Source organism: Phoxinus phoxinus, assembly GCF_949152265.1.
Source record: "Phoxinus phoxinus genome assembly, chromosome: 13".
Taxonomy (NCBI): Eukaryota; Metazoa; Chordata; class Actinopteri; order Cypriniformes; family Leuciscidae; genus Phoxinus; species Phoxinus phoxinus.
Genome location: NC_136888.1, coordinates 29488711 through 29502507, shown reverse-complemented (window position 1 = coordinate 29502507; position 13797 = coordinate 29488711). Strand labels below are relative to the sequence as shown.

The 13797-nt window shown below is 37.3% G+C and overlaps 1 protein-coding gene across 2 annotated transcripts; it reads left to right on the top strand.

Annotated features, from left to right (window-relative positions):
- The first annotated feature begins 3109 nt into the window (after positions 1-3109).
- Positions 3110-7824, top strand: LOC307009054 (lipocalin-like). Of its 2 annotated transcripts, none has more exons than XM_079632454.1 (6): positions 3110-3234; positions 3545-3687; positions 5004-5083; positions 5183-5296; positions 5388-5489; positions 5571-7824. In XM_079632454.1, the coding sequence occupies exons 2-6, from the start codon at positions 3545-3547 to the stop codon at positions 5579-5581; spliced, it is 450 nt and encodes a 149-aa protein (XP_079488580.1). In that variant the 5' UTR covers positions 3110-3234; the 3' UTR covers positions 5582-7824. The 2 variants fall into 2 exon arrangements, with proteins under 2 accessions (XP_079488580.1, XP_079488579.1); XM_079632453.1 differs by lacking the exon at positions 3110-3234 and adding an exon at positions 3281-3421.
- Positions 7825-13797: the final 5973 nt, after the last annotated feature.

The window sequence follows — 13797 nt, the reverse complement described above, 5'->3', positions numbered from 1 at the left end:
ATTTTTTTCATCAACATCAACAGTGTAGCTCTAAACTTGAGCATAAATACATAAAAGTGATGCAGATAAATTCAGCTGTTATATCCCTTGATAGTATTTTACAGTTGTTCAGTGCAATTAAAGAAAACAAATGACAATTGTGGTAGTTTTACTTTTTGTGTGTGTGCGTGTGTCAGCGAAAGTGGTTGAATACTCATCCCACATTCTTTTCCTGGCCACTGTAAAGTTGAGCCTGGTTTTTCCCAAGGTTTTTGTTGTTGTTGTTTCATTTCTGTCACCTGATGAAAGCACTTTTGTCTTTGGCTTACTCAGTTGTGGTTTAAAAGACAATTAATATTCAGTAATATTATCAACAAAACTTGAACTGAATTGAGCTGGATGTTGCAGAGCTGCTTTATAGCGGATTCATCTTTTATAACTGATGAATTTTCCAACATCTGCACTGTTATTGAACTGAACTGAATCGAATCAACATTGAACTGACTCTATAGCTGAATTACGACTATTGTCTTCTGTAGAGCCGCTTATAGCTGAATTTATCTAATTTCATAATTGACGAACTTTACGCATTTATTGAACTGACCTGAATCAACACTGATTTGAGCTCAATAATGACACTATTGTCTTCACTAGCAAGATTATAGTTAACCAGAAGTAAAAACAATTTTTTTAAAGAATGCACACTTTATAACAAAACAAAAGTTGGTTTGGTTGTATTAATGTGAACATTGTCAGAAATCAACAAAACGATTGTCTGTTTTTGTGTGCATGAGTATGTGTGGGTTTGTCGAGGAGTTAATGATCAACGCGAGTCATCATCCTAATCTGTGTGTGGCAACACTGGACAGCTGCCTGACTCTTATTAGCAAACTTCTTGCTGTCTTATTTAGGCATATAATTAAAGCGATGGTTTAAAAAGAATTGATTTCATGATTGGCTTCTGCATCTGTTGTTTGTGCTCATATGGCTCAGTCTCCGAGAACCTGCTGAGGCTCCTAAAGCATTTGTGCATGTGTATATCTGATGCAGACTGAAACCCACTGACCTCTAGACCAGGGTTTAAAGCCTATCACTCTTATCTAAACTGCCCTGGATCAGCTTGGACAATCAGCAGCTTTGAAGTGTGATACTTCATAAAGGCCTTTTGCCAGATTTGTATCATAGGCACATCATAGGAGTTTTTCTCTCTGGACATACAGTGGTCCAAATATGTGTTTGGACACTTAATATACTCTAAAATGTAATAATATCACTTAAATATTCACGTTTAGTACAGGTATGTTCTACTATTTGTGGAGTTATTTTGGCAAGTGCATAATTTCAACTAGTGATAGGGAAGATCAGATCATTTTCCTGACTTGGATCTTTGAATCGCGTTAACAAGTTATAAGAAATTAATGATTAATTTAAAACTTAACTTAAAATCTTGTACAACCTGTTCATTCTTTAGTCATTTGGCAGCCGCATGGGCTCTGATAGAACAAATCAATATATATAATAGCTGACCTCCCTAGTCTGGGAATTGCCTTAAAGCAGGACCTAAGATATCATAGTTACCATTATTATCATTTCATAGTCAGTCTCAATTCAGAAAAAAAGATCCACACACGAAATGTGCCACTGATGAAGGGTTGAACCCGAAAACATTTGCGCACCTTGCACTTTTTTTGCACTTTATTTGTGGCCTCTGTTCCATTAAATCTTGTGAGGTTTTTGGCCCATTTTCGTAAGCGGATCTTTTGTTGGATCTACGCACCGCAAGACGTTTGGGACTGGTGTTGGGCGGTACGCCTTTCCATCCCCTTGATAGTCAGTCACCATAAAATATCATTACCATTCAAATTATTTTTCATCCGCTTTTAATACACTTCAACCCCATATTTTTGGTCTTTATTTGAAAAGAGTTGGCTGGATTCTTGACTTCTTAACAGAGAGAACGCAGAGAGTAGAGTGCGCGGGTGTCTGTCTGAGATGTCATCATCCGCGGGGTCTGGGTTTTCTCACCACTTCTTAACTTTTTTGACATTTGACATTTTGAGTCATTCAAAATGAATAGTTCATGAGCAACCCAGCATCACTAGTTTTAATGAAAGATTTATTTATTTGAAAAGGACCTTCGTTCCTGAAAATTGTATCACCTCCTGAATGGGACGCTTCTCCCTTGATTATTTCTGTTACCTCATTTTGGTTTGATCCTGCTTCTCCTTGAACTTGGTTTATCTGCATTTTGATTTTATTTGGATTCTCTGTTCTGTGACCCTTGCCTATTACACTCAGTTCTGCACCTTTTGCTCAGTTGTGTCCCTTTTCTCTGTACTCTCGTTATTTGTTATCTTATTTTGCAATCTGTTTTTGATAAAACTGAACACTTTAAGGACACTTACTGGACATTTCATTTTGAAAGCGTCACAAAATTGGCAAGAAGCAATGTATTGTCATCTTGCAGATTTCCTACTTCCAATGAGAATGAAAGAATTGCAGTTATTTTGCGGTTTAAAAGTTAGACTTTGTTTCTAGTTTGAAGAACAATAGACATACTAGCATTCAATATTATTTTCAATGTTATAAGCAGGACTTTATCCACCATATATTTCGGTGGATTCATCCCCTAATCATGAATATCTGGTTTCTTCGAATATAAGCTTCGAAAGTGGTGGTTTTCCTCAAACCATTCTAGATGCAACAAAAAAGTACTTATAAAACAAAGCAAGGGAATATTGGTGAGGTTAGTGTGGTGTAAATCTTAAAACAAGACTATGTCTGTCCACAAGGGGTGAACATGTTGTACATCCATCATTCCAAAAAGCATCCAAGGAAATCATTTTCTCATGGGAAAAACCTCAAACACAGAAAAGAGCATGTACTTAAAATGAGTTTCTGTAGCACCTGCTATTTACAATTCCCACATAAGCACATGAGGCACATCAAATTCAAAGACTGCACAAGACCAAATGCTGATTTGGAATGCATTTTGATATTTTGCATTGCATTTTATTACAAATGTTTACAAATGTGTTTATTTGCCACAACATGAACTTCAGGATGCTTGATTCAGTCATCATATTCAACAATCATGTTTGCGTGCATTCAAAAGGCCAAATGAGGGCATCAGTCATGGTCATAACAAGGCATTAAAAGCTGCCCTTGAACACCCACAAATACCTGGAAAGATCCACATGTGCATGTTGTGAAACAACTGTCTGTGGAAATGGGAGGGACTCCGAGTTAGGGAGGGTAATTATGCGATATAAAACAGGTGTTGCCATTCATTTTCTCTAAATTTGTCTTCTGGACTGCATACAGAGAGTGAACCCACACATATACAGCCATGAAGACTGTCGAATTGAAAATACTGTGCGTTCTTTTCTTCACAGTTTTTGCCTCTGCTCAAGTGCCCATGACTGACTTCGACCTCGGAAAGGTTCAAAAACGTATCTTGTGATTTTACTGCAAAATACTGTAAATGAAAGTATCTCGATATTATTAGAGACAGTGAGTTATATAGATGTGTAATATTCATGTTTTCCAACTCCATTCTCTGCAGATGGCAGGAAAGTGGTATCTCGTTGGCTTTGCTACAAATGCAAAACATTTTGTCAAAAGTTACAAGGCTGACATGAAGATGGGAACCGCCATGCTGGTGCCTACTGAAGATGGAGACCTTGATCTCAGTTACACTCATCTAAAGTAAGCTTTAGTTAGCTTTGTTGTAGTGTTAAGGCAAGACACCACATGTGAATAGGGTAAGATAATTGCTAATAGATTCACTATATATCATCGACGTGCATTAAAAGGCAATTGTTTTGTATAAAACATTTTCTGAGATGTTGTTTAAATAATACAGTTTTTCTCCATCGCTTTGGCTTAATTCTCGAATGAGATTTTCAAAACAATAAATTCAGATCTCTGAACAATCAGTTTCTTGTTCACATCAGATTTGAATTTCTTATTGATTTAATTGATTTGATTTAATTTAATTTAATTGATCTTATTGTGTTTTGGCACATATGTGCAAAAGAGTAAGTACAATTTGCACAATAACTAAGTGCACATGGCTTGTTCATCAAAAGTCATGAGTTGATTCTCAGTGAAAAACTCTTCACAACTTCTCAACATTGTTTATTGTGTGAGCCAGAACAATCACTACTATTTTTGAACATGGAGGAACATCACAACCCTAAATAGCAGTGGCTACAACAGTATAAATGCATTTTTATTCATACAGTACATTTATTTTTGCAGAAATGTGTTACACAAAAGCTGAAAATTCACAGTTACTTGCAATAGGAAGATATAAAGACTGTGCTAGGGGAAGACAGAGAATATAAAAATAAACAAGCAACTGTGAATTTTCGGTTTACTTATAAAACATTTCTACAAAAATGTACTGTATGAATACAAATGTTCATTTTCGCTTTGTGTACAATAGTACTTTATTTTCCTAGTCAATTTTGACCTACTGTTGAAATCTGCATCTAAAAATCTCAGTGTGATACACAAGAGCATTCAGATAGACAAAACTGACTTTCTTGTATAGTGTTGAGAATCAACACATTATTAACAAATTATTACCAAATTGTCAAGAAAAACTAGAAGAAAAAAAATGTATATTTCCATAGTGAACAAAACATCTAAGCATTTTGACCAGTGTGATTCACACAATGACAAAAAATGTTTTTATTTTGGTGGCATTGGCCAATTTACTGACAACTTACAATTGAATCACAATTGAACTTACAGTTTAGAGAATTGTGAGACTGTTTCGAAAAATGTGCCAAAGTGATTAAGATCAACTGTAATAATGAATTAAATATGCACTAAAGCTATGTTCAAAATTCTTGTCAGCCATGAAAATAAAAACAACACCATATTTTAGGGAAAAAATATTATATAAATCAGGCGATGGATGGATCAAATCTCACCTTAAATAATAAAAGTTTGGATTATTGATCTCATGGTTACAAAATAAATCATTTTAAATGCTTCACTCAATTGTTTCTTAGGAGTGATGGTTCCTGCTTCAAGCTGAAAAATATTGCCGAGAAAACTGAGACTCCTGGACGCTTTGTCTTCTACAACAAGCGTTAGTCTTCCTTCCTGCTTTTGCTTTTAGCTAATAGTCAGATTGCTCTTTATCCTCATACTTTTGTATCTTTGGCCTACATGTGTCTGATTCTATCAGGTTGGGGAAATGACAATGACATGCGTGTGGTTGATGCCAAATTTGATGAGTATGCTATCGTTCACACCATCAAGACCAAAGAAGGGAAATCTGAGGTTCTCAACAAACTCCACAGTAAGATTTCACTTCTTCTAAATTTCACAATGTAGCTGAAACGTTTTTGTGAAAAGATGCTAAACAGACTCTGAATGTGTCTCGGTTACAGGCCGTACCACAACAATAACTGATGACTTGAAGGAAAAGTTTAGGCAGTTTTGCCTGGACACCGGCATCCTTGAGGAAAACATTGCCATACTGACAAAGAATGGTACATTGTCTCAATCTTCGTGGTCACTGATACTGTACAATAGAAGTTTTTTAAAACTAACTTTTAACTACTGTTTTGCAGGTGAATGCTAAGTTGCTCAAGTGTCTCTTCAACCAAAGAAAGACAACAACAACAACAACAACAACAAAAAGTTGGTCTCATCATCTCAATGGAAAATAAAGATCTTTCTGCTTCCGGCCTCTTTGTATGGAAACATTAGTTCCTATATGTGTCTTAAACACATTTCAGTCATGACAACTCTCGGAGTGATTGGCATGGTAATAGGTATAACAAATATTGATATATTTGGTCTTGGTGGAATAGATCTGCAATGCTGTTGCTGTTATTGCTGCTGCTGCAGAGCAAGTGCAGGACTTGCTACTGCCAATACATACTCGACACGCTGCTGTGAGCAAGACATGCTGCTGCCGTACATGAATTACTCTATACAGGTGGAGCTGGGGAAGGTGGAGGGTTTCTGAAAGCACGCTACAACTGCTAAGGCGAATGCTAATCAAGTATTTGAGGGTTGAGCACGTGAGCTCATTGGCTTCTGTTACAGAAGGAACCAATCAGCTGTTACCTAGAGAATGATATGATAGCAAGTGATTGAGTTAAGGACTCGTTAGCCTGTGCCATCTAGAGTTTCATTACAGAACTTTGTATTTACATTTTGTACACATTATGATAAATCAATTTGCTATAGTGTTTGACTGTAAAAGGTCTGCAAAGTTTCAAAGATCAAAGTAAATAACAAATAGAGTTGTTGACTTCCAAAAGACAGGACCGATATTGAACTGCCTGAAACGAATCGTCAGTAATTCCAGTCTTACTGCACGAAACTATAGGTTTGTGACAAATTTGCATAATGGCAGCATGTGATCTTCATTGGCCGGCTGCGAACAGCGTCTACTTTAATCGCGCTCTCAAACACTGTAGTTGTAGCTGAGACTGGAAGAGTTTGGGTCGTGTTGAATATGTCGGGAAGATGTTGTTTTCTGCACTGCGAAAGCAAATCCGTTTACATGCATTTCCAAAGGATGAGGATTTGAGCTCGAATTGATACAGTAAAACCAACACCATTGTTACTGTTCGTATCACTGTGTATCAAGTGCTGAGGAAGATCTAGAGCTGAAATTCAGATATTCGTTTCTGACACGCACTGTAAGCGGTAGAAAAATCACAACACACTGGGCAATCTGACCGAATCCTTAATCGAACCATTTCAGACACAGAAGTGATGCTGCAATGTACAAATTTTACAAAAAGTTTTTTTGTTATTATTATTCATGTAAACCTATTGTAGGAGACCTCCCAAAAAATTGGGAACCTTTAAAACAGCATAATAGGGGCACTTTAAACATCTGTTGTAAGTGACACACTTTCTGCCAGTTGGTGGCACTATGACCACTACTACTCACAATAGTCACAGTCACCATGCCAAAACATACAGCTCAAGTTTGATCTAAAGCATTCAATACACACAGAAAATACTAGATAATCACGGATAATCATAACCGTTGCAGAATCAAAAATAATTGCGCAATCTTCAATGTCTTGGCATAATGTTGAGTATATTTCTGTTTGGCAGAGCCGATGAATGTCAGTTTGGAAGTTTTTGACTTGATGAGTACAGAGTTTCGTACAGATGTTACATGTATGTACGAATTATGCACCAAGATTTTGCACACTGCAAAAAGGGCTCTGGCCTCAAAAACATTCCTGCTGAAAGTGTTTTATTGTAAACAGAGACATTGCCCTTGTCTGCAAATGAAATAGAAGGTTTGCACTGATAAAAGGCCATTCCGCACATCTCTCTCTCCTCCAGCCACATTAGTTTAGATAGAATGACCTGTGCCATCATGCAGTGTTTCTCCTTTTATTCTGTCTCTTTTGTTTGTGGTCAGGATTTGTGCAGTTAGATTAAAAAAATGTCTTTAAGAGGGAGTGAATGTTTTTTTCTGTAATAGATTCTAGTGATGAGTGTGAATGTGATAGTGCTGATATCTGCACTGGGTCTTTACTGGTGCATTCAGGCTGGCTGGGAGGAAATGAATCAAAAGATGGATGCCATGTATCATATTTACTTCTCAAGGAAAATGTGGGAGATATGATGGTGCTTCAGTGTAAAGGATAATCATGTAGAGGATTATAGGCTGTTTGTAAGGGGAAGGAGTGTTTCCACTGATATGTTTCAGACAATTGCATAAATAATATCTCGCTTCCCCCATGGTTCAAGGTTAGTACTATGATAGTATTAGAATTGTGTAAATCTTACAAAACCTCTTGTTGGGATACATCTGTGAATAACTATAAAATTATTTAGTAATGAGTCAAAATAATAAATGATGTGACTTTTTTTTCTTTCTTTTTATTTTTAAGTATATATTTGTGAGCAGGTGATTTTTGTGTAAATCTGGGGTCTTCACCAGCTGGACTCTGTGGCCTTATATGGCAAGAGGTTCACCAATTATTTTGAAACTGAAAAAAAAGTTAAAAAAAGGAAAATTTGTTCAACAAAAATTCAACAAAAGCAAATCTAAAGTGCAGTAAAATGTGAATGTACCGATTTCAACCCTCTATTGTTACAATGTCGGTAGTATATTTAAATGAACAATGGACTGAGAAATTTAAGTTTATTTGTCAGCAAATGACTTTTGACAACTCCAGGGCTTTTGTGAAAACTATAGATTATCCTCCTTTTTCCTGAACGTGGAAGTCTCGCCGAACTCATAGCGGAATTATCCTTTACATTTCCGGTGTTTCTTGTTCAATTAGTGAAGTTTCCAAGCTGATAATGTAACGTTAAACCTATGAATATGGTTTTAAAAAGCATATGGCTCCATACCATCACTTTACAGTGTCGCAATCTCAGTCTTTTGTCAGTGCCTCACCCGTCAAAGTTTATCTAAATTCTTTAGACTATAGCAGTCAACAACAGCACAGCTTAACCCTGCACTCGTTTAAATTTTCAGTAATGTTAAAAAAAGATTCTGTTTAATTCAGTTGCTCTTTTTACACCGTTTTAACGATGGGTTCCTATGGAGACCGGAAAAGCACAGCATCAAAACGAAAGTTAGAATCCATCATTGTTTCTTCCATGAGTGCTTCTCAATTCTTATTCATACATTATACAACAGACTCCATATGCGCGTTCTTTCCAAATCATGGAAGGTACAGATAAAAAGTTCTCGATTTCGTTACTTTAAAATAACGAGGAACATATTGTTTTTCTGAAATAAAGTGTAGCAAAAAGTCTGATATTATGCTCAATGTAGTGAAGAAAATAATAAGCTTCATACACATACAATAGATAACATGGCAGACACATTAGCCTATTGCAGTGTTTTTTAGTTATCATACAACTGCATGACCAATAACACCTACTGACCAATAACACCCACTGATACATCATTTTCATTTCCTTTCTCAAACAATAATCAAAATATTTGTATATTTCAAAATAAACATAATTAATTCCTCTACCTGAAGACCTGAACCTCCTGCTGTGGATAATCAACCAATTCATTGTTTTAAATGTTGTGGGGTCGTTCGTACGTTAGCCTAAAGTCCAGCTTAATTTACCAAAACAATCATTTCAGGGATATTGCGAGTTACAGGCTAATGTTTTTACCCTTCTGTGCATTATAATGGCTTTGGGAAACTGCACAGCTTTCCCAGTTTTTTAAATTACAAACTCCTTCCTACACCAACTACGAACACATTTTCTATCACGTACACATATGAAAGACGACGGAGCCAATCAGAGTAGGTATGGGGCGGGGCGACACGTGCAGCCCCGCCCCGATCTGCAGGCTGCATCCAGGTCCTTCTCCTTCGTTTGGACTAGAACACTGTGTTCGTGGACATCCAGTTTGAAATGCTGACTACAAACACAGAGGTTTTTCAGATTTTCCGTTGCGCTGTTCTCTCCATATTTACAATTCTTTGCAGCCTTTAGTCACTGCCTAAAATGCGCTGGATCCTTCACCGGGAGCAATACAATTCCACACTATTATGACTAAAAGTTTGCTCAGGAGTATTTCCTACTAAAGCAAGGTGGTATTTGACTCTGGTAAGCGTATCAATAGAAGACTGGTGGGAGAGTTACCATGGGGTCCTTGACCTCTGGTGACCCCCGATCTAAATGTATTAGAGTACTGTCCTGTTAAGGTAAGAAAATCTGTCTTTCTAATAAATAGAAAACTTGCACAGTATGTCGTTTTTATTAAATGGCCAATATTTTACTACTATATGTGAAAGAAAAGTGAAAGTGAAATAGAAGTGAAATATATATATATATATTTCATATATATTCATATATATTTCATATATCATATATATATTTCATATATATATATATATATATATTTCAAAGTGAAATATATATATATATATTTCAAAGTCTTGTTTGGTTGTAGTGGATTTTAATTTTGGTAATCACAATATGAACAATCTTGCAATCATGATAAATGGGAGATACGTTTTAAAACAAGTTGTTGATTACCTCTATATACTGTATATTAAATGTATATCCATCCATTCATTCTCCAAACCGCTTGTCCTATGTAAGATCGTGGGAATACTGCAGCCAATAGAAACATATCACAAAATAACATATTTTCTTTTGGTTCCTTTTAAATAAATAGAAAAAGTATGTCTTTAGACAGAAAAAAACATTGGCTGTCCCTACCAGCATAACTGACCCTCCATCATAAAGATAAGACTGTCTGCCGTTTTACTGCACAGCCTTCTATTCAAAACGGGCTTGTGCTTGATTACTCTCAGTTCAAAACTAAACATGAATGATTGGAGCACTTTTATGCCCCATGTCATTTTGACATACAGTCCTATTCCGGCTCATTATTGCTGCCTGCTGGGAATGCTTTTTAGGCTATTGTCAGAGCTTTACTGGTATGGTGAATTGTCTAGAAGGGACAATAGCTTTCAGCCATGCAAATGGTATGTTTATCATATGTAGCATAAAATGTCTCACTTGGAAAGGCTGTATTAGAGCATAAAAGCAACCCTGCAGAAACAGACAAAGACAATTGCAAATTAATGATCTAAAAAAGGTTCCCTTTGTATGTACAAATTTCTCCAATACTGACATAAATCTGATGGTCATGTGGCACAGCACACTTCTTTTCACACTTTTTTTTTCAAATTATTCAACAATATGTTAATGTATAATCAAATCTCATTTGACAAAGAGTGTTGACAACATCAAGCTTAGTTTCTTTATTTATATTTTTTTATTCAAAAGTACTTTTAATAAAAAGAAATGGGATCAGAACATGAAGCATTCCAGAATAGAACCTGCATCACCCAAGAACCAGAGCTCAACATATCTCTGTGTGCGTTACTCAGTGTTCCATGGTTCTCAATACAACGTGTTCCTGGATCAACATCTTTGTTGCTCCTGGAACAACATTCCAATATCAAGTTTAGGCTTAAAACCAGGGTTAGGTGCTTCTAGATCAGTGTTATTCACCTGTGATTTCCCTCTGATTTTAGGGATAACTTATGGTAAGGGATATGGACTACATTTTTGGACAGAAATGTTGTTCCAGGATAAACAAAATATGTTGACCCAGGAACATGTTGCTCTTGGCAAGATCATGGTGACCTTCTAATAACATGATATACATTTTTTTTAACACTAATCCATAGGTGTTTAGAAGTACAAATATTACTTTTAGTTATTTTGTTCTATGTAGGGTTGCATAGTTCATCGCTGACACACACAGATACATACTTTTCCACTCACACCGGACAATTTAGTGTATCCAAATCTATGCTGCATGTCCTTGGATTGTGGGGGAATCAGAGCACCAGCACAGGGAGAACATGCAAACTCCACACAGAAAGGCCTCATGGGACTCAAACCTGGGATCTTCTTGCTATGAGGCGAGATCAGTCCACGTGGAACTGAGTTTTTTCTTCATAATTGTCCTTTTGAGGTTTTGAAATCCAGGCCTTTTTCGGAAGGCCACCACTGAGAATATAAATAGCTTGAAACTAAATTTTTCATCCTTGGCCACATGCTGTCTCTCAAGGTTCAGACTGCATCATGGCAGTATATGTGCACGTCTTCAAATGAAGCCTCTTCTGCCCTCTTCAGGACTGATGGCAATATTAGAAGTGCTCAAAGAAAATCAATTTCAGCTAAAGGTCCTGCGCTGCCAATCACATTCCATTATACTGGAACTGAGAAGAGCACATGTCCAGTTACATTTCAGAGTGTGAATTATCTGGAACTTGACCATCAGATTTTTCCAAAGGCTTTTTGGATCCACAACTTTGATCTCTCCTGCCAAGTACTAGCAATTACAGTTTTTTTATTTGTCCAATTTTTCCACCAATGCTGCCCGTCAACCAGACTCCAGGCCGTTACTGTTCTGTTAAAAAATAGGAAGTGAATTTAAAGACTGAAATGAGTTCCTGACATTCTCTGTCATCACATTTCACAAGAATGGCACCACTCCGGTTATTCCCACAGCAGAGGTTCTGGGTTCACATGGGACCTGAGGCAAATTACATATTTTCCACACTGCCATTACAGTCACATACGGCTGAAAAAGCTGGTTATTTCTTCCACCTGACTTCTAACTCTATAGCAGGGTTCAGAGAAATAGTGTGGTTTCTAGTGCACATGATTTCTCACTGCTAAAAGTTGTTTCTATCTATCTGTATTGCCAGAGACCCACATTAATAGTTTAAAAGGTTTTTCCTATAATACACATTCCACCCAGTAGCTGATAGCCTCAGGTGACCTTAGAAGAGGAATGCAATTATAGGGGAGAGGTAACGCTCTATTGTTTCCGAAGGCTCACTCTGTCTCTCATGCTCTGTGTGAGGTTAAGTTTAGCCACAATATGCTCTTCCATATTACTGATGTAGTGAGAACACCCTGTACTTCTACATTTTACCCAGGAATAAGTATAAAATATCTATCACTTTTCCTGAATCTGTTTTTTGTCCATGCAAAACCTGCTGCGATACTAACGTTCTGGGTGCTTGCAATTCACCATCTTGCTGATAGATTGCTAAGGTGATTGCTCATTGCTTACAATAATTTTTTTTGATATTCGAAAAAGAAAATTATTTTTCTCAGTTTCCCTTTGTCCCCTCAGCTTCCTCATGTCTGGTTAGTTGCCTTTTGTTATCTTAGTGTCTTTTCAGTTTTTTTATGTCTGATTATGCTCCTTATCTAACGGAGGCGAGCTAGTGAGAGCTGTGCAGGTAAACATCACTTACCTGATCCCAAGAGGTGCACTAGCGATTTGGTAACACGTGCACCTCCCATGCCGGAGACATGAGTTTGAATGCTGCTCAGGGTGAGGCGAGTTTGACCTGAGGGGTTATATTGGTGCCATGACCCGGATGGGGGTGAGGTTTAGGGGGGGTGAGTGAAACCGAGGGCAGATAGTGAGAGCTGTGCAGGTACACCTCACTCCCCTAATCCCAAGAGGTGCACTAGAGACTGCGGCCTTTAACAGCCTTGTAAGCACCCGCCTCCCATGCCAGAGATGCCAGTTTGAGTCTCGCTCAGAGCGGGTCATGTTGGACCAGAGGGGTTACACTTACATCATTGCATTGCAGGAACATCTTCCTTAAGTCTTCTCAACTTTTTAATGTCTTTAAAGTTTCCTTATGTTCAGCTTCCTAATGTCCCCTTTTCATATGTCCTTTTTGCTTCCTTACTGTATTCAGAATACTGTATACAGAATACTGTAGCTTTCTTGTCTGCTCAGCTTCCTTAAGTCTCTAAAGTAGAAACAGGGATGCACCAACTATAACAGAATGTCCCCTTAGTTTCCTAATGTCCTCTTAGCTTCCTCAAGAATCTTCAGGTAACTAATGTCCTTTCAGCTTCATTACGTCAGCTCAGCTTCCCCATGTCCCCTCAAGTTCCTTATGTTGTTTCAGCTTCATTACATCTCCACAGCTTCCTAATGTCCCTTACCTCCCCTGCGCCCCTTCAGCTTTCCTCAGATTTGTGAAGTTCCATCAGTTTTTTATGTGCTTTCAGCGTCCTTTCACTTTCTCGTCAGTGGATAAAAGCTGGTAACATGGAGAGCAAGTAAACATTGTCCATTTACATATACTATCGACACTGTAACAATACAAAGTGGGCTGAAAATCGGAGAAGTTACACTTTAAGTTTGCTCAACCTCCTCAAGTCCCTGCAGCTTCCTTTCAGTCAGCAGTGAGAAAAGATGTTTTCAGTGAGGATTGGTAGTTCCAGTAATTCACTGGAGGTTTCTTTGAAGGAAATTGTTCATTCTAATAAATTGGTTTCGGT

Excerpts from the sequence above, each read along its gene's own strand:
- LOC307009054 (XM_079632453.1), top strand. The coding sequence starts at position 3,329 with ATGAAGACTGTCGAATTGAAAATACTGTGCGTTCTTTTCTTCACAGTT. Across the intron at positions 3,422-3,544 it reads CTGACTTCGACCTCGGAAAG|ATGGCAGGAAAGTGGTATCT; the intron begins GTTCAAAAACGT and ends CATTCTCTGCAG. Across the intron at positions 3,688-5,003 it reads CTCAGTTACACTCATCTAAA|GAGTGATGGTTCCTGCTTCA; the intron begins GTAAGCTTTAGT and ends ATTGTTTCTTAG.